The sequence below is a fragment of the Coffea eugenioides genome, chromosome 10, assembly GCF_003713205.1.
Source record: "Coffea eugenioides isolate CCC68of chromosome 10, Ceug_1.0, whole genome shotgun sequence".
NCBI classification, from domain to species: domain Eukaryota; kingdom Viridiplantae; phylum Streptophyta; class Magnoliopsida; order Gentianales; family Rubiaceae; genus Coffea; species Coffea eugenioides.
Window position 1 is genome coordinate 1,399,776 of NC_040044.1, and position 20,919 is coordinate 1,420,694.

At 39.4% G+C, this 20,919-nt stretch overlaps 3 protein-coding genes across 3 annotated transcripts; 2 read left to right on the forward strand and 1 right to left on the reverse strand.

Annotated features, from left to right (window-relative positions):
• Positions 1-7,608: 7,608 nt before the first annotated feature.
• On the forward strand, positions 7,609-9,220 carry LOC113749183 (probable diphthine methyl ester synthase). Its single transcript, XM_027292856.1, has 5 exons — positions 7,609-7,682; positions 7,901-7,968; positions 8,153-8,192; positions 8,299-8,396; positions 8,794-9,220. Exons 1-5 carry the CDS (start codon positions 7,609-7,611, stop codon positions 8,994-8,996), a joined length of 483 nt encoding a protein of 160 aa, XP_027148657.1. The 3' UTR covers positions 8,997-9,220.
• Positions 9,221-9,305: 85 nt separating this feature from the next.
• LOC113749184 (L10-interacting MYB domain-containing protein-like) lies at positions 9,306-12,209 on the reverse strand. Its single transcript, XM_027292858.1, has 4 exons — positions 12,204-12,209; positions 11,988-12,115; positions 10,163-10,493; positions 9,306-10,068 (listed from the first exon to the last, which is right to left on the reverse strand). Exons 1-4 carry the CDS (start codon positions 12,207-12,209, stop codon positions 9,436-9,438), a joined length of 1,098 nt encoding a protein of 365 aa, XP_027148659.1. The 3' UTR covers positions 9,306-9,435.
• A 4,067-nt stretch (positions 12,210-16,276) lies between these two features.
• LOC113748775 (endoglucanase 10-like) lies at positions 16,277-20,857 on the forward strand. The gene is made up of 6 exons (XM_027292323.1): positions 16,277-16,938; positions 17,656-17,939; positions 18,373-18,810; positions 19,508-19,649; positions 20,059-20,225; positions 20,369-20,857. The coding sequence occupies exons 1-6, from the start codon at positions 16,722-16,724 to the stop codon at positions 20,699-20,701; spliced, it is 1,581 nt and encodes a 526-aa protein (XP_027148124.1). The 5' UTR covers positions 16,277-16,721; the 3' UTR covers positions 20,702-20,857.
• The last annotated feature ends 62 nt before the right edge of the window (positions 20,858-20,919 follow it).

Genomic DNA, 20,919 nt, shown 5'->3' on the forward strand with positions numbered 1-20,919 from the left:
CGTTAGTCCTGGCGAGAGTTGGGCAGGCAATCCGCTAACCCCTTTGGTTCGCCTTAAGGGAAGGTAGGACTGTCACAGGTGGTATCAGAGCCTAGGTTTGAATTGGCCTGGGCGTATTAGAAAGGCTCGACTTGAGGATTATGTTATGCTCCTTAAGGTTATTTACATTTATTTCCTCTTTTGGTGTAGGATGGCCGGACGGGGTGAGCCTAGTGATAGTCCTCCGGGTGAGCGACCTCGTGGAGCGCTCCCAGTGATCCCATACCAGATACGGCCAAGAGGGGCCGTCGTGCGTTGGAACCCGTCTAACCGCCTCAGACGGTGTGAGTGCCGCCATACCTATGCTTACCCTAACGCCTTAGTGTTGGCCGTGGCCAAGGAGCGTAAGGAGTTAGCCGCAGATAATGCTAGGCTTGAGGCCGAGGTGAACCAGTTTAGGGCGGCCAATGAGAAACAGGCCTAGCACATTAAGGGATTGGAGTACGACGTGCTTGAGGCAGAGGATAGGGTAGATGATCTCTGTACTCAGTTTAGGAAAACGCGTGAGCGCGAGTCTAAGAGAGCCCGAAAGGTGAAGATTCGAGCCGCATCGATCCTGAATCTCTGCGCTGACGTGGTCGAGGGGGTGAGCGACGAGGACTCATGTGCGGGGCCCGAGGCTGGGGTTGGATCTACCCCATCGGGTGGGTCTACTAGCTCGTCGTCGGACTAGATCACGACTCTTAGGGTTTTGAGATAGTTTTGTTTTCTGTATATAGGGCGGATAGGGAGAAAAGCCTTAGCTAATCGTTTTGTACGTTTGGGTTAACTACGTGTATATTTCTTTTGATGGGGTTTTTCCTCCGTGGATTGTCCATGTTTGTACTTGACTTGACTGGTTGTTTATATATTTGTTGTTGCCTTGTTTGGAATGTATATATATGTGTGTAAAAATTTTTGGGATTTTATTTACGTGCATTGTCATTTTATTGTTCTAGTACGTTTGTCTAGATCAAATAGATTTTATGGAAGGCACACGTAGTGGACGGGGGCATGGGCGCGGGAATAGGCAACCTACGCCAGACCGAGGTGCCGGGGAAACCTCATCTGGACCTAATCCTGAACCGAGAGTTGACCCCAATGTGCAGATAGCTGCCGCTATGCAGCAAATGACCAACCTGCTGGCACAAGTGGTGCAGCAACAAGGCCAGAACCCAAACTCTAATTCTGGAAACCCTGGCAACCATGTCGAGAGAGAAGACAGAGCTCTCGAACGATTTCAAAAGTTTGCTCCACCCAAGTTTATTGGGGGACCCAATCCGGATGTCGCCGAAAGGTGGATTGAGAAAATGGTCGATATTTTTGCGGCCTTGCACTACACCGAAGAACGGCAGGTGACTTTTGCCGTTTTCCAGTTGGACGGGGCGGCCTGTTCCTGGTGGAACGTAATACGGCAAAAATGGGAACGGGAACAAACGCCCAGGATTTGGGTGAATTTCATAAGGGAGTTCAACGCGAAATTTTTCCCTCCTCTAGTTCAGGAGATGAAGGAAGATGAGTTCATCCGACTCCGTCAAGGGGCTCAATCTGTGGCGGAATACGAGAGCCAATTCACCCGCTTGTCCAAATTTGCGCCTGAGCTGATCATGACCGAGCAACGGAGGATCAGGCGCTTTATCCAGGGTTTGAATGTCGAAATCCAGAAGGACCTCGCAGTGGCTCAAATCAATGCTTTTAACGAGGTCGTGGAAAAAGCCCAACGGGTAGAGAGTGCTAGATTGCAAGTCCGGAACTTCCAGGCAAAGAAACGGGATTTTCCTGGAAGCAGCTCTGGACAAGGGGATAAAGGTACCCCCTCCAAGTTCGGACGAGGAGCTGGAGGTGGACGACAGTTGAGTTTCGGCAGAGGGGCTCAGTCCAGGGGTGGTTCAGCCGGGAAAAGCCAAGGCGGAAACTTCCAGAAGGGTTCAGATTCGGCGTCCCATGGGCCTTGTGGGTACTGCGGAAAGCCGAATCACTCTAAAGATAATTGCTGGAAGAAGGGAGGCAAATGTCTGCGTTGCGGAAGCGCAGACCACCAGTTTGCTACCTGCCCACTCTTAAAGCAAGACGGAAAGGGAAGTCAAACCACGCCAAAGACCAATACGGGACCGGATAAGAGGAATGGGACGAAACCTAAGGTGCCAGCTTGAGTATATTCGTTAGAACCTCGACAGGTCCCAGATTCCTTAGAGGTCGTAAAAGGTACGATCCCTATTTTTCACCGTTTTGCCAAAGTTTTAATTGATCCTGGTGCCACCCATTCCTTCGTTAACCCTGATTTCATGTGTGGCATCGATATAAAATCTGCTAGTTTACCATACGACCTAGAAGTTAGTACACCTACGGGGAATCAACGTTTGGTTACAAGTACGGTTTATAGGGATTGTGAGGTATGGGTAGGAGAGAAGAGATTATTAGGGGACTTGATAAGCTTGATCATTAAGGGGTATGATGTAATTTTGGATATGGATTGGCTAGTCAAGTATAATGTCCAACTGGATTGTAAAACAAAAGTGGTAGAATTTCGCATCCCTGGTGAGACAACTTTAAGGTTGGACATAAGGGGTAGGTTAGCCTCATCTGCGTTGATTTCGGGCATTCGGGCTAGGAAACTGCCAAGTAGAGGGGCGCAAGGATTTTTAGCCTTTCTAATTAATAACCCCACGGATAAGTTAAAAGTGGAGGACGTGGCCATAGTAAAGGAATTTCCGGATATATTCCCTGATGAGTTAGTAGCTCTGCCTCCGGAAAGAGAGATTGAATTCAAAATAGACCTGCTATCGGGATCCTCACCTATCTCAAAAACACCATACCGAATGGCTCCTGCGGAGCTCAAGGACCTAAAGATGCAATGACAAGACCTCCTGGAGCAGGGATTCATTCAAGAGAGTGGGTCTCCTTGGGGAGCCCCTGTGCTGTTTGTGAAGAAAAAGGACGGTGGTTTAAGAATGTGTATCGATTATCGGGGCTTGAATAATATTACGGTGAAAAATAAGTATCCACTGCCCCATATAGATGAGTTGTTTGATCAGTTGCAGAGAGCTGTGGTCTTCTCGAAACTAGATCTCCGTCACGGGTATTACCACTTATTAATCAGGAAGGAAGACATTCCGAAAACCGCCTTCAACTCGAGATATGGGCATTACGAGTTTGTAGTTATGCCCTTTGGATTAACCAATGCTCCTGCCGCCTTTATGGATTTAATGCATAGGGTTTTTAAGCCCTACCTGGATCAATTTGTAGTAGTCTTCATCGACGATATTCTGGTCTATTCCAAGACACGTGAAGAGCATGAACAGCACTTGAGGATTGTCTTACAAATCTTAAGAGACCATCAACTGTACGCCAAATTCAGCAAGTGCGAATTTTGGTTAGGGAAAATTTCTTTTTTGGGACACATAATTTCTCAAGAGGGTATTTCAGTTGACCCGGCGAAAAGTAGAGGCTGTGAACTAATTGGAAGAGGCTAGAAAATTCCACCCGAGATCCGCAGCTTTCTAGGACTGGCTGGATATTACCGGGCATTTCCATCAAGAACTTTTTCAAACTAGGCCCGATCCTCTAACCGACTTTACGAAGAAGATAGAAAACGGATTCGATTTCATGAATGCCCGAAGTGAGACAAGTTTTCAAAGAGTTAAAGAAAGATTGACATTGACTCCAGTTTCTAGTTGTTACCTAACGGAGGTGACGGGTTTGTCGTGTATACCGATCGCGGGAAGGTCTAGGATGCGTGCTAATGCAGAACCGAAATGTGATATCTTTTGCCTCGAGAAAGTTAAAACCCCACGAGCAGAACTATCCAACCCACGATCTGGAGTTAGCCGCAGTTGTTTTTGCTCTGAAGAAATGGAGACACTACCTATATGGGGTAACCTTGGAGATTTACTCGGATCACAAAAACCTGAGGTACCTCTTCTCACAGAAGGAATTAAACATGAGGCAGCGACGGTGGATGGAATTTCTGGAGGATTACGACTGTACCATCAACTACCATCCGGGAAAAGCAAACGTGGTGGCCGATGCCCTAAGTCGCAAAACTCAGGTAGCAAGCTTAATGATCAAAGAATGGGATATGCTAGACTCTGTGTGTGAGTGGAAACCTTGCCTTGGGAACCATAAGGTGCTTTTTCACAATATTAAAGTGACTTCCATCTTATTGGAATGGATTAAAGAAGCGCAAAAAGAGGATGTGATGGTACGGAATGGGGAGAGAAAGTGGGAAAAGGAGAAACAACTGATTTCAATTTTAGTCCTGAAGGTGTTTTAAAATACCGAAATCGAATAGTGGTGCCGAAAGATGAGTCGTTGAAAACGGAGATTCTAGAGGAATCCCATCGGTCCAAGTATACAATTCATCCGGGTAGTAGCAAGATGTATCAGGACCTGAAAGGAACCTATTGGTAGGATAATATGAAGAAGAAAATCGCTCTATACGTGCAAAAATGTCTCATTTGCCAACAGGTTAAGGCGGAGCATCAAAAACCATCGGGCTTGTTACAACCCCTTGAGATACCTGAATGGAAGTGGGAAAACATCACCATGGATTTCGTCTCAGGTTTGCCGCGGACGCAAAGAGGCACGATGCCGTTTGGGTGATCGTCGATCGATTAACCAAATTCGCCTATTTCTTGCCGGTAAAACATGAAGCATTCCATGGACAAGTTGGTCCAACTGTACATGGACGAGATCGTAAGGCTACACGGCATTCCAATTAGTATCGTCTCCGATCGAGATCCACGGTTTGTATCTCGATTTTGGCAAAAGTTCCAGGGGACTCTAGGGACTAAACTCAATTTAAGCACCACCTATCACCCTTAGACGGATGGACAATCGGAGCGAACCATCCAGACTCTCGAGGACATGCTACGGACTTGCATTCTGGATTTTGGAGGCAATTGGGGTCAACACATGACCTTAGTAGAGTTTGCATACAACAACAGCTACCATTCGTCGATTCAAATGGCCCCATACGAAGCACTATATGGGCGAAAGTGCCGGTCACCGATCTATTGGGACGAAGTTGGCGAGAGAAAGGCATTAGATCCAACCACTATTCCATGGATGGAAGAGGCTCGAGAAAAGGTCAAATTGATACGGCAACGACTCCAAACTGCTCAAAGCCGACAAAAGAGCTATGCGGACAATCGAAAAAAAGACTTGGAGTTTGAAGTTGGAGACCGTGTTTTCCTCAAGGTTACACCGTTACGGAGTGTCACGGCGGGTAGAGGAAAGAAATTGCAACCGAGGTTCGTCGGACCTTACAAAATTCTCCAAAGAATAGGTATGGTAGCGTATCGGTTAGAGCTACCATCCAGTTTCTCTCGAATTCACGACGTCTTCCACGTCTCGATGCTAAAGAAGTACTATCCCGACCCCTCTCATATCTTATAACCAGAGGAGATCGACATAGACGAATCGCTTGCTTACGAAGAGAAACCTGTCCAAATGCTTGACCGGAAAGTCAAAGAGCTAAGAAACAAGCAGATTCCGTTAGTGAAGATACTATGGAGAAACTATTAGGTAGAGGAAGCTACCAGGGAAGTGGAAGACGAAATGTGAAAGAAATACCCTGAACTTTTCGTGAGTTGAGATGAGAAATTTTGAGAGCGAAATTCTTTTAAGGGGGAGAGAGTGTGAGAACCCGTAATTTTCCCATTTTCTAGGTTTTATTATCTTTTATGGCTTGTTTTCTGCATTTTCGTGATTAGGAAAATTTCTAGATAATTTTTGTGAGTAAATAGGATTTTTAGATGATTTTTCTAGTATCGAATAGTTTTTGAGAAATTAAAAGCGTATACCGGATGTGGGACCCACTAGGGCGAAAAGTTCGAAAAAATTCGGCCAGTTAGGTTAAATTTTGGATACTGGATTTAATTTACCGGGTGTTAAGAGATAATTAGAGGTTTCTATTTGGATTGGTGTGAGAGGAAACAAAAAAATAGAGATGCATTAAATAAAGTGACAAGTGTCACTTGGCTATTGGGTTTACTTTTATGACTACTATTCACTTTTTTCCATTTGACCAAATAAATAAAAAAATTACCAAAATTTCACCATTTTCTTCTTCCTCTTGGCCGGCCGCTTCAAGCTAAAAGAAGGGGAAAAGCTCTTCAAGTTTTTGCTTCAAGCTTGCTCAAATCCATCAAAACAACCACTTAAACTTGCTTTTGTTCCATAAAACGTCTTCACTTAGTGTTGGTGAGGTGATTGGTGAAGTTGTTTGGAAAGTTAAGGTGACTAGTTGCTCCCTCTCTTGTATTGCTAAGGTGAATAGTGAAGGACCCCTCTCCTCCCTTTAATGATGTTTAATTCATGATTGGTAGTGGTATAAGATGCAATTTTATGGATTATATCTTGATTTTTGGTTGAATTGGTGAAGTTTTATAATTATTGGGGATTTTTCTGTTTTCATATGAATATTATTATGTGGTCATGTATGATGATTGGAAGGAAGCTAGAAGGTGGAAAAAGTGGTTAATTGCAAGCAATTTCTGTTTTGGAAAGAAAATTGGAAAGTTAGGGTTTCATTGTTCTTCATTCTGCCCGGCACTGTAGCTCATAGTTAGAGGCCGAATTGGCTTTGGGTTAAAACATAAAAGTTGTACAGAATGATATTTTAGAGATGCCTGTAAAATTTCAGGTCAATCGGAGTGGCGTAGCTTGAGAAAAGATGGGATTACCCTTGCTACCCTGGTTTTACCTGAATTTGATAGTTGCGTCTGTAATTGGTTAATTTTGTTGGGAATGCTTCGGAATTGGTTGTTGAGGTTTTCTGATGAATTGTAACCATATTTCTTAGCTTTCGGATGTCTTTGGAATTACTAAATTTGGACTTAGGTAGCCTGATTTATGATGTTTGCACCAGAATGTGATTTGTGAACCTGTTTTTGCGGTTCTGGTGTAGTATCTTGCATTTTTGACTTGGTTACACTCGAAACTAGACAGAGTTGCCTTCTTCAACATTGTAACCCTATCTCTTAGCTTCGAAACGGTGTATCTTGCACCTCCATTCGATAATCGTAGTGCCATTGGTACCAAAACCGCAAAATGATGTCAAAAACTGTTTTTTTTTTTGTTAACACTTAACTCCATTTCTGGATTTTTCTGGTTTCCTCTAGTGCTTGTGTATGCTTATGGAACCCTATTTTGGTAGTATTTGGCATTGGTTTATGACTCGTTATCGAGTCTCATTGTACTTGTTTGCATGTTTTAGGGCGTGACGGTGGTTCACGACGCTCCTTTGACGGAGGTGCATGAAATATCGTTTTCAAACTTGGTGAGTATACTACTCACTTGTGTGTTACTGTATGGCTTTGATACTTGAATTTGATGCATTGAATGTTTATTGCACCATTGTTATTGAGTTAAATGAGGGTGTACTTGATCACTCTCACTTATATGCCTTATATCATTGTTTATCATGTTATTGGAATGTTACATGGAATGTTACATGAAATGAAAGTACTTGACTTGGTGTCGTTTGGACGAGTATCCAACGACCATGATTGTTACCATTGAACTCAACCCCATTGGTAGTTGATTGAATCGAGTCGGCGAGGGCTTGGTCGTCAAACAATGTTTTTAATGAACTTAGATGCTGTAGTTAACAGCTGCGGTTGCTGGGCCCTGGTTTTACTGCACACTGCATCATCTGACATGTATGTGCAATGCATTTTTTGTGTTCCAAGAAGCTGTGTATATAGGCGGTGCAGTAGTGAACTTACAACAAGAATTGCCAAGTTCACATTCTGATGTTTTAATTGTTTTGGCTTCTCTAGCTTTCCATGTGCTTGGGTCAACTCAATTGGCTAGTTGTATTTGAGTGCTTTGTAATTTTTCATAGTTTTGTTTTCAATCGCTGTTTTGATCCTGTCAGGTTCATGTTTAGAGCTTTATTCCATGAGAAAACCATCGAATCAACTATCATTGGTCATTCACTTCTAGGTTTTTTTTTTTCCCATGCCTTCCATGCCTTCACATCTTATCCTCATTCTAGATAATTCTATTGTCACTTTATATTGCCCTCAAACATCTCTGTAACAATCGAAAGTTCTGAGGTTCTACAACTCTTTTTCTTGTTAAAACCTTAAGCAATAACAGAACTCTAATTGAGAATTCTGCTTTGCAGACATACGAGTAAAGGAGCCCTCCTTGGAGTCTTTATGCAGGTTTGTTTCAGTGTTAATGCCAGCCTGTAGAATGAAAAACCCCATGTGATTTTGTTTGTCTCTTGCTTTTATGCTTGACTCATCTGCAATATTCTTGATTCCCAAGTTACAGAGGGAAAAAGCAATATGAGCCTCCAAGGTTTATGGCAGTAAGTGTTGCAATTGAGCAGCTCTTGGAGGTTGAACAAATGCGTGGAGAAAATGGTAGGTATACGGGTACAATTGCATTGCTTTTCAGTTGTTGTGGCTCCTGAGATCTTTCCATCAAAAAATTTTCAACTAGCTATATACCTTTTAGCTTGATCTGCACAGATCTTATTCTGTCTAAAATGTACTTCGCCATGAAGTAGTTATCCTTTTTGGTTGTGTCGTCTGGTGTTAATTCCCTGTTCGTGGAAACATTTCAGCTTTGATTAACTTGCGCTACTAACGTGTTGTTTTCACTACCCATGTTTTGTGGGCCTATCATGATGAGCTCCAATGTTCCTACATGCAACATCATTAGAGAAGTAAAGCCATTTTGCTTTGGCCACCTGGATTTTTTTCCCTGTTTATGTTGCTTTTAAAAATATTCTGCTATTTGTTTTGTCTGGAATTGCAGCATACACTGAAGACACTACTTGCGTTGGCTTTGCTCGACTTGGTAGTGAAGATCAGTTGGTGGTTGCCGGTTCGATGAAACAATTGTTAGAGGTGGACTTTGGTCCCCCACTGCATTGCCTCGTGATAGTCGGTGATACTCACCCCGTGGAAGAAGAAATGCTGGATTTCTATAAGCTAGCGAAAAAGCAGGGCCAAGCCTGAATATTTTAATTGTACATCAATAGGATTGTATGACAGTTATTGTTGTATCCATCGTTTATCTCTTGCATTATTTCAACTTTAATTGGCTGTCGATGTTGAGAATGCCAATCTTGCTTGATGTTGGACGATTAGGTTTGTTTTACGATATCAGCTTAAATAGTACTAATACAGTACTGAAATGATGCGACATTGATTTTACTGGAAGGGCATTGCACATCTGCATATTTACTTTTCTTTGTACAGAACGGACATTTCCTAGACAGAACACGAATCCAGTTTTCAGCAATTAGTAGTCACCGTGACCGTTGATCATGCTAAAACATCTTGCATCCCTACTAGCCAGCAAGTCAAAAAAAGTTATCGCCTAACATAGTTTTTGCTATTGAAGGGTGTTATCTGCACCAAAAAATATAAAAAACCAAAAGGTAGTTCTACTAAACTAGGAGAAAAAATGACCACACTTCCCCTGTAGCCATGTTAACCTTACTGTGTTGCTCTTAAGAGAAAGGAACATCTCTCGTGAACTGGGATCCTCGAAAAGATCCAGCGCTGCATAATAGAGCCAATCCTCAATGCCTTCAATCTCGTCCAAAGCTTTTATGCAGTTGGTTATCGTAAATTTATCATCAGTCTTAGACATATCTGTTGATCGCAACTTTGATGCACCAATCATATCTAACAATGCTCCTGCCATTATATTTCTTAAATTTCCATCCAAGTAACTTTCTCCGGATCCCCTGCTAGTCTCTGCTGGACGCTTCCTCTTTCTTTCTGCTGTGGTTTTATTCATATTCTGTGGCGGAGATGGATTTCCTTGTTCAGGTCTTGACAGCGCAGGGGTTTGAGGAAGTGCATTTCCACTTTCCTGATATAAAGGGTCTGTACCTGCAGATTTATCCAGTTCTTCATAGTGGCTGGATTGGGCATATTTCCCAGCAGATTTGTCTAGCTCTTCATAGTGGCTGGATTGAGCATATTTTCCATCAGCACCTGAATCCGCAAAAATTGCACATAACTGGTCATAAATAGGACAATCCTTGATCTTGGTGGACTCAGCAGGCTTATGTTGTGCCTGTTAATATAACAAAAAGAAAAACAGAATCAAGAGCCATAATACCATTCAGAGAGAGAGAGAGGTAGAAGAATAAGAAGGAAAAGAATAATACTCCAATGTCTTCCCATAGGTCAAACCCAATGTAGCAAGAATCTTCTATGGGATCCTGTTGATCAAAGGCTGATTTCAGACTACAGTAACGTGTCCGGAGAACATCAAGGTGTTTCCTCAATTGATTATTATTAAAGTTAAGATTTGTCTGTCTGTTAAATTCTTCGCGTATGTGGTTCCATGTCTTCTTGTCAAAAACATTGTTTGGTCTGTTCCCCAGTTGAATCTGCTGAACAACAAGGTCTGCAAAAATCTTATCGAGGGATGCTGTCCATCTTGTCCTCAAACGCTCCTGTTTGGGCAGCTGTTCATTGGCTTCACCATCCATCTGTCTGAATTAAGCAATGCATTACAGGTTAATCCAGCAATCAGCAGCACAGAACAACTTTCCTCTTACTTTATTTCTCATACTTAATTCTTTTGACTTCGGTCATTTGGTAACATGAAACAAGCTGACTTCGGCTTTATCTTCAGCTCAATAAAATTTCTTAGCTGTATTAGAAAATTTTAGGTCTTCTACTGCACAAATGCCTACCACATCATAGAGTACCAGAACGGTCTGGAAGCTCAAACAGCAAAGCATAATGCAACTGTTATTGGACACGGTAACTTGACCTCCTTTTAAACTAGATTCTAGGAGCTCAATCCCCATTTGCAACACATGATAAAATGCTTAAAAAGCTAAAGATGTCAGATGGACAGCTAATAGCAACAACTTGCAGTTGATACCAAAGTTGCCAGGTACATATACAATGTGATATATAGTAAAAGTTAAAACAAGCATCCTACTGTAACTAAAGAAAATTGAATTAATGAACAGAGAAGTAGCAGATATAACACTTGCTGCAGTCAGATATCCACTGATTATCAAAAGTAGCACCATGGCAGCTTTATAGAAGGTTAATTGGATTAACTACTTGAAAGGATCTTGACCACAAAGTAAGCAATGCCAACCTAGGTAGTAAGTTCACCAACTCTCTGCATATTAATGGTTTTGCGAGAATATTCATGAGTCCCAAAATTAAGAAAATGTTCACATTACCTTAAAACATTGATGTCACAAAGAAACATGAAAGATTAGAATAATAAAACATGTCATCTGATTTTCAATCAACAATATACAACTACCTCAGCACTATTTCTCTTTAACATTCCTAATATACCAAATAGTTAAGATATGTTTTGGTATTGAAAAAAAATATCCTTCTAGATGTGATGATTTATTTTAGCAAAATCTCTAACGAAAATGACCGTAATTCAACCATAAGCTTGATAATGTGCACAGCAAAAGACAGTGAATTAGTAGAAAAGCGAATGATCGATTTGTGTTCTAAAATCTGGACTCTTTAAACATTAAAATAGCACAAAAATACTAATTTCAATTAGCACTTGGCAAGAATTGCTTTTTTATCCAATGCAATGAACAAAAATCATGCGCACAATCAGCAAATAAAGATCTAAATTACTTAAACAGCAAAAATTACTGAAAGAAAATGATCAAAATATTCAGCTGAAAGTTACCCTACCAAAACAAAACATCAAAATGCAGTCATCATACTGTCGTCGCACGTTAAACCCTAAACAATATGGTTACAATATGAACGCTTCTTCTTCGTCATTAATTTTGCGGCATTGACGATATTATGAAAAAAAAAATACCCAAAAAGACAAATACCTGGCTTAATAAAATGATATATCCGCACAAATTAAAAAGAAAAGAAAATCGCCACAACGGAAGTTCGAAACGAGAGGGCAAAATCATGAAAGGGAAATGTACATATATGCACGCTTGATGCTGACCAGGTAGGAACTAATGAAAAGTATACCTTTGGAGGGCTCCCGGGTAATCGCCGGAAACCTGGTAAAATTGTCGCCACGGCAAGAGGCGACAGAGCGGGCTCCTCTGAGTTGCGATCAAAGCTACAAAGTACGGCTCCGTAACTGAGTAATTTACCTGTGTTTAATTAAAATGGGGTTACATTTGTAATTCTATAGTTGACTAAATTACGGTAAGCCCCTAAAGTTTCTATAGTTACAATTACCTCCATGTAGTTCTTACAAAATTACCGGAGGATAGAGCATTACGCAAGTATTTAAATTGTACGAGGATATTATGTAAAAGTAAAAAAAAAAAAAAAAGAAGTACTACATCAATGGTGTTTACGAATTACCTACCACTATAACTTTTAAATTTAAATTACCCATCAACACAGCACTCACGTCAATTCAAACATATGAACTTACATATTACTCAGTAACATAGCCGCACATTTATAATGGGATTTTGACTCAACTTTTTTGCGAGGAAGTGGTGTATGTTTAACAATTGAACCCACACATTTATATTTAGTGATCATGCCATAGAATCCAAATAACTGTAATTTTTACTCATTTTGTGTCATAATCTATGGCTTGATTATTGATTCTTTAATTAATTATATCTTATTTTTTCTTTTGCTTTAGAAAATGTCAGTGAGCTTAAATGATGTTATGATTTTTAATTTAAAAATAATTACTTCTATAATTCTCAACTGAATGGATATCATATAAATTATAAAAGAGGTTTTTTGAAAAAAAATATTTTATTAATAACGGTTAAATGTGTATATATTTGGGGAAGCATAGAGGGGGTTATTGGTAATTCTAGAAGAGTGTTTCCTAAAGTAGCTTTTAGCTCCGATTGCTTTCTTTTAAAAGAACATTTGGTAAATACCCATGGATAGGCGGAGTTCTTAAGATGAGTTAGAAAGGTAGGGTGATTTAGTGGAACAAGCATTCGTCGGCTGGATCGATAAGAGTGTGAACTGTAAGATGTTTTTAGATATGATGTATGTAAAATTAGTGAACAAACAAGTGTAGCAAACTTTTTTTTTTTTGGAAGAATTTCAACTTCTCTCGAGAACACATATGATCTTTACTTTTTATCTTTTAAGCATAGGATAGCAAATAATGAGAATAAAGGTAGAACCTCTGTTTTAAAACTCGGACCGGCCGATTGAACCGGGAACCGGTCAGGTAGCCGGTCCGAGTCATATTTAAAAACCGGAAATTTAAAATTCGGTCAAAAACCGGGTTTGACCGGGAAAAACCCGATTTTTCCTGTTCAACAGTAATTTTTTTAAAAAAATTCAAACTTTTTAATATTATGTTTTGACCCCCTAAATTGTTAAAACTTATTGATATACCTCAAATATTTGATACTTTATAAATATTGTCCTAAAATTTGATGTTATTTTTCAATTAAATTCATAATTTTAATTCTAAACTTGTTAATATTTATTAAATAATATAAATTGCTACTTGATTGTTCTAATTTCTTTGTATTTTCTTGTTAAATATATTTGAAACATCAAATATATATGAATATACCTTTATTAATATCAATATATTATTAGATATTATATATATAATATTTTAATTTTTAAATAATTTTTATTTATGACGTCATCCTGTTCGACCCCTATCGACCCCCGGTCGAACCCATTGACCCCTGACCCCTGACCTCACCTCGAGTCGCTATCCGGTCCGGTTCTGAAAACATAGGGTAGAACGAGTAGTAGAATCACATTTACTGGTCTAAGAAGGCAAATAAAGATAAAATAAAACATAAAAATGATCCACTCCAAGTTCGCGCTCCAACCTTTACCGTCCACAACTTGAACTTGCCACCTCTATGGCCCATCACAATTGTGAGAGGAAAAAATGAAAAATGAAAAATTTTCAGATTAAATTTTGAGAGGAAAAAATCAAAAATGAAAAAAGTTCCTTGAAGAATGCTATGTATTTAATACAATTTCATTTCATACATTTATTCAGTTAGGAAAGATGATAAATGTCGCAAGGCCCTAGACTTAGAAAGCTTGTATACCATACATCAGCTCAGTCAAATCAATAGTGATCTTTTGGTTTTTTTTTTTTTTTTTTTTTGGGTAAATGCATTACATCAATGGACTCATATAATTATCTAATGAATATCTATCCAGAGTAAGCAGAATTAGCAAGGCTAGTTATGTCATGGCTGAGTAGCAGAAATGCTCATGTAAGGTCGCGCAATTCCTGTCTGCGAGTTGCTAGATCGATAATGATAAAAGTTGTTATGTAAGAATCCATCGACTAATTACTACTCTTTTTTTTTTTTTAAAGTTTTTTTGTTTCATTGGTGAGTTTGTTAATGACGACCTCAGCAATTAGTGGCGAATTCGCTGGTACTTGACAAGTGGGGATTGCCGGATTGGACTTTTGGAGTGGACTAACGAATAACAGACAATAATGGCAAAGAAACCACAATATGTAGCTATCAAAAGATTCCTGCCTGCCTGCTTGCGAGCAACATACCAAAAGCACCAACACCGGATTGCGTTTTGAAGCTTAAGACACAAATATTTCTTAAAGAGCTTAAGACACAAAGGGTAACAACAAAAAAGGACTCCGCAGGAACGAAAGCTTCCGTGTTTGTTGCGTGGGTGTTTCTTGTGAGTTCCCTTTAGATTGCCTTCGGGTTGTTCTTTCGGATTACTCCTATATTTGTTCTAATTGAGTAGGTGTGTGTGTTTCTTTCAGTTCTTGGAAAAAAGGAACGAAAGCTTCCGGTCTCTTTTTCTTTTCCCTTTATATATATATATATATATATGTGGTGTATTTCTTTAGTAATCTTACGTTTCTATGGCGTAAAATCTTGTAATTCTGGAACGAGTTTAATAAGTTGATCGGAAAAAGTTCACACAAAACAAAAATAAACGGCAAAATAGATTAGATTAGAATTTACGAGAGGCGCAATCCGGAGTATCCTGATGCCCTCAAACTTGCATTGAAGTTCTTCGACGTTCAAAAATGTAATTACCCTGCATCCCTTTTTCTCGATTTTTATGCAATACTGCATTTGATTCTTTATGTGATTCTTCGTCAGCGTTAAGTGTTGGAGTCATATCATATGGAAAAGATAGCTAAACTTCTTTGGGATGCAGACTGCTAAATCTTTAATGGGGATCTTTTTCGTGTTTTATTTACAAAGTAACAAATTATATAAAACCTGAATATAAAGTGGGCAGGACTTCTAATTCACGCATCTGTTGATAAACTAGCTTTACATGCAAGTTTTTGATGGTGTCGAGTGCCTATCTACTTCACCTAAAAATTTGATGAGACGCATGGGCAGAAAAGATCGAAAATTATGCAAATACGGAGTGTTGCACTTCTTGCTAGCGTGTCTTTCTTTGAACAGGTGGAATGTCTTCGTCACTCACCATACACCTCATGTCACACAAAGTTTTTTTTTTTTTTTTAGTTCCATATCACATAAAGTTCAAACCCCACACCACACCTTCCCAGAACACACAAAAAAATAGAAGAGAAAAATGTAGCTTTTGTACCCAAATTTTGATACATGAGCAGTTTTAATTCTTAAACTTTAGACAAAAACAAATCTGGTACTCAGATTTTTTAGCACATTTAGTACCCTTTACAATTTTTTTTCAAAATGCTATCGAAAAGAGTTACGTGATAGTCGCATGTTCAACAATTATTGCATAAGAAAAATACCAAAAAGACGTAAAATATCCTTCTAACACTAAGTACCAAGAAAGATATTTTAAAAATTTTAATCACTTGCCCAACTCTGCTCATCTTATTCTTTTCTCCTTCTTTTGTTGTATTTCATCTTCGCCTTAGTGTCAGAAAGATATTTTACGCTTTCTAGCAATTTTTTTTTTATACAATATTTGCCGAACATATGACTATCACGCGACTCTTTCAAGTAGCAATTTAGGAAAAAGCCATTAAGGGTACTAAATGTGCTCAAATATTAAAAGTTTGGATACCATATTTGTTTTTGTCCAAAGTTTGTGGATTAAAACTGCTTAAGTATCAGAATTTGGATACCAAAACTGCATTTTTCTCAAAAAAAAAAAAATCAATTCTTGGTCGAATTCAACCTCAAAAAGGAAAAGTGAAAAGATACGACGTCGCAGTAAAATAACCAATTATTTGTTAACAGCAAGATTTTCCCAAGGAAATGGAGCTTAGATACGTACGTAATCTTATGACGCCTGTTACAAGACTGATTTCAACATTTACTGCGGACAATCCGGAGACCCAATACTATTAAGGATACTCTTTCTTCTGAATGGCCAGAAAGCATATACATCGTCCTCGTCTATTGTCGGTGCCCCTGTTCTGTCCAAAACAACCATTTTAACGGACTCCTCACCTATCTTTCTCCCTCAAATGGGCTACTAAACCAACCACATTGCCCAGATAAACCTCTCTTCCTCTAAACCTGTTCGTTAATCGTTCCCTCCGGATTTAGTATCTTCTTTTTGGTGCAAAGAAATACTAGAACAAACTAGAAGAACAGAGGCACCTGGAATTGAGATTTTGCAATTTCCTGCAGAAATCTGCTCCAGTTTCCCTGGCATTGATCAATGCCAGGTGCTATATGACTTCTTAAGCCCCAGAACTTTCAAAGTTTTATCGTGTTTTCAAGGTTTTTCTTCTTCTTGGCAGATTAGATCTGAACCAGAACTAAATCCAAAAAAACCAAAGCGCATTCTTTTCCATAGAGAATGGGGGAGAAGTCAAGGTCGAAAGGGGGTTGGTGCGGTTGGTTGCTTGTTTTAATTGTAGCAGCTGCAATTGCATTTGGAATTTTTGTAACGATCAAGAAGAAGCACCATGCCTCAAAGGGAGAGGCAGCCCCTGTTCCGGGGCCTCCCGGTGCTGTTACCAAGAAGTATGCTGACGCTCTCCATGCCGCAATGCAGTTCTTAGACGTACAAAAATGTATAAAAGAATCCCTCCACAACCACAGCATTTTTTCTTTTCTTCGTCTGCGTCTTTCAAGTATCTACATCCACGTTTGCTGATGTTGTTTTAAAACTTCATTTGCTTTAATTGAGCTAAATCCATGTAGTTTCTTAGCTTCTTATGTAGTTCTTCCTGTTTTTGGTTGCTAGATTTTGATATCATGCTTGGAATGATTTTATGCATTTCTTAGTTGTTTGTTTGATTCTCCTGATACTAGATCTTACCAGTGAACCTGAATATTTCTATTCGATTATTAAATCACAAAACTTCCCGTGTGTTAGCTTAGCTCTCAACCTATGAGTACTTAGCAGTAATTTTTTGTACTGTCTTGGTAAAGGTTCAATTTTGTCAGAGCTGTGGGTTGAATAATTAATTTATGCCTTAACTGTATATTGGATTAATTATTTTGAAACAGAATGTACTAGGAGCAGTAAATGCATCTTATCTGTTACAGTTTTAGTAATCTGTCTACGTATTAGCAATTTAATAATGTTCTAGAATGACTTAGCTAGAGTTACCACGGCAATTCTAGTAATGTTTTATGTGAGTACTTTGTTGTTAGACTCGAAGGAATCAGATTTTCTGAATTCCAGATCCAGTAAGCAGCTTCATGAAGAAGCTTCAGTTCGATTATTTTGTTTACTGTTACCGTGATGGTTTTTGCTGATGGTGAAGTGTAATTGTGTTCTGCAGCGGGGAAGTTGGTTCATAACAAGATACCTTGGAGAGGGGATTCGGCTCTTGATGATGGAAGTCCCGCAAAAGTCGATCTTTCCAAAGGAATGTATGATGCTGGGGACCATATGAAGTTTGGATTCCCAATGGCTTACACAGCCACAGTGTTGTCATGGAGTATCCTTGAATACGGTGATCAGATGAAGGTGGTAAATCAATTGGAACCTGCTCAAGACTCACTCAGATGGATCACGGACTACCTTGTCAATGCTCATCTTTCTGACAATGTTCTAATCATTCAGGTTGGTTTTTTCTTGCTTCGTTTTTGGCTGCTTGCTTTCATCACTCTTACCTTTGTGGTACTCATGCTTATTTGCAGTGTTTATCTGCTTTATTTTTCATCCCAAAATTGTGCTGTATAAAACATTGATTTCTGTTCGGCTTACACTAATTTTTGTTATTTTTAAGATGCAAATAAAAAGATCTGAAGAAATTAAAAACATATCCTTTAGGTGATCAAGATGTTCTCATGGTACAAGATGGAATGCTGCATTTCTTATACAAGAAATGCATTTCTTGTAGATTCTTATACAAGATGGAATGCTGCATTTCCACAGATAAAAAATTATAGAGATTGAGTTTGAGCAACCCACCTTCTGAACGTTAAATTTCTCTTCAAACTTGTCAAAACAAACATTTACAATGTGCTTCTTTGCATAATTGAATTTTTGGCAGGTGGGTGACCCTGATGCAGACCATAAATGTTGGGACCGCCCAGAAGACATGACTGAGAAAAGGCCTCTCATACAGGTTAACACTTCTTTCCCGGGAAGTGATGTCGCAGCAGAAACTGCAGCAGCTATGGCATCAGCATCCCTGGTGTTTAAGCCCATTGACTCTACATATTCAGACTTGCTTCTGAAGCATGCGAAGCAACTATTTACTTTTGCTGACAAATATAGAGGTTCTTACAGCATGAGCATTCCTGAAGTCCAGACATATTACAACTCAACAGGCTATGGAGATGAGCTCTTGTGGGCTGCTAGTTGGCTTTATCATGCTACAAAGGACAAATCATACTTTGATTATGTGACTGGAAAAAATGGTGAAGAGTATGCTAACTGGGGAAGTCCTACCTGGTTTAGTTGGGATAACAAGCTAGCTGGTACTCAGGTATTTCTTCATTCTTTCAGAGTCCGGATTTAAATTCTTTAATTGGTTATCGCTGGACACATTGAAGAACATCAGAATTCAGTCTACCAAGTTTACATGTGTTCTTGATTCTCCTTCTCATTGTAATTTGGATATGACAAGGCTAAGACTACAATTGTTCGACTGAATTCACGGATAGATGTAATACCAAAATTGTCCTGTATAACTTCATCATTAGGAGCTCATGACAAAAAGGCTGAGCTTTCCCTAGTATAGCACTCAAACTGATCTTAGTGATTGAAATTATGGATCTAAGAGATCTATGACTGATGCTCAAAATTTTTTTCTTTATATTTCATTTAGATACAGAAGATCAACACTTAATTGTGTTCTCTTATTGCAGAAGTTTGTTAGGTTTGCCATGAGATGAGCTATTTCAGCCTGATTGTCTAGCTTATTAGTTCTCTCCCACCAACCATATGTACAAATATAAAGGGGCCACTAACAATGGTGTGAAAATGGTGTACAAATATAAAGGGGCCACTAATCAAAGTAGAGTTCTTTTTGGTTGGCCTTTTAGCTTTCTTTTCTTGTTATTTTTTATTTTTTGGGCAGAAGGGCGGTTGGAGCTGGTAGTGTGGTAAGGGGGTAAGGGAATGTGAATACATTTTGGATACAAATCATGAATTAATGAAGTTGCTGTGTGCCTTTACCGCAGGTCTTGTTATCCAGGATTAGCTTCTTTGGATCAAAAGATACTTCAAATTCTGCTACCCTCCAGAAGTACAGGGATTCGGCAGAGGCTGTCATGTGTGGCCTCCTTCCAAAATCTCCAACGGCCACATCCAGCAGAACAGACAGTAATCTTCATTTGATTGCCTTTTGACTTGGATAATTATGCTTCTCTTCTTCTTTATTTTTTTCAACATTCCTAAATGTGCTAGAAGACATCTTTCATACGTGTACATGGAGATACACCTATATAGACTCTTGCTCACCTCTAGCCCTTCTAAGGAAGGGTTGCATTTGCGAGAGATGTAGTTATCTCTCCCTCACCAACTCTTTAGATAAAATGTGTGTATCAAACGGAGACATCAATAGAGTAATTAATCTTAATTGCAATCTTCAAACAACTAAAAATTGCTATATACGCTCATCGTAAATAAAAAAGGCTAGTGCATTTTGGGTGAGCGACCTCAATGTATGTGAACTGAGCAGATTAGAACTTAAAATTCTGTTATTGCTCACCCTCAAAGTTTTATAATGCAGGTGGCCTAATATGGATCAGTGAATGGAATGCTTTGCAGCATCCTGTGGCATCTGCATTTCTAGCTGTTGTATACAGTGATTACATGTTATCATCTAGGACAGCTGAAATATCCTGCGACAGCGATTCTTTTACGCCAGCCGATCTACGCAAGTTTGCAACGTCACAGGTACACTTTCTGTTTTCATCATCTATACATATAAAACATTTGCTTCTTGCATCAGCATGCAACGAATGAGCATCTTCCTTCATGTGTTCTCTTACATGCCCTAGTACCTAAGTGTGCGAGTGATTTTCCGGCTCTGTTTGTAGGCTGACTATGTCTTGGGTAACAACCCTGCAAAGCTGAGTTATCTTGTGGGTTATGGTGATAACTACCCAAAATTTGTGCACCATAGAGGGGCCTCAATTCCTATGGGGGCAAAAACTGGCTGCAAGGATGGTTTTCAGTGGCTTGACTCTGATAAACCAAATCCAAATGTTGCGGCTGGAGCACTTGTTGGTGGACCTTTTCTGAACGAGACCTATATTGATTCAAGAAACAATTCAATGCAAGCCGAACCAAGCACATACAACAGTGCCGTTATTGTTGCCCTTCTTTCTGGTTTGGTTACCACATCTTCAGTGGTGCAGTCTTTCACATAGGTTTATAGGTGGATTTAGGGGAAGCTATTGTATTATCCTATAGCTTATTCAGGGAATATATGCTGCCAAGTTCCCGGTTTGTATAGTATGCCACATTCAGATGACTGCTTTGTTGAACTTCAAAAAATACATGAACTTCAATCATACATGCTCTAATCCCATTAGTGAATACTACTACAACAATCGCATTCATTGTAGTATCAAACTTGAATGGCACC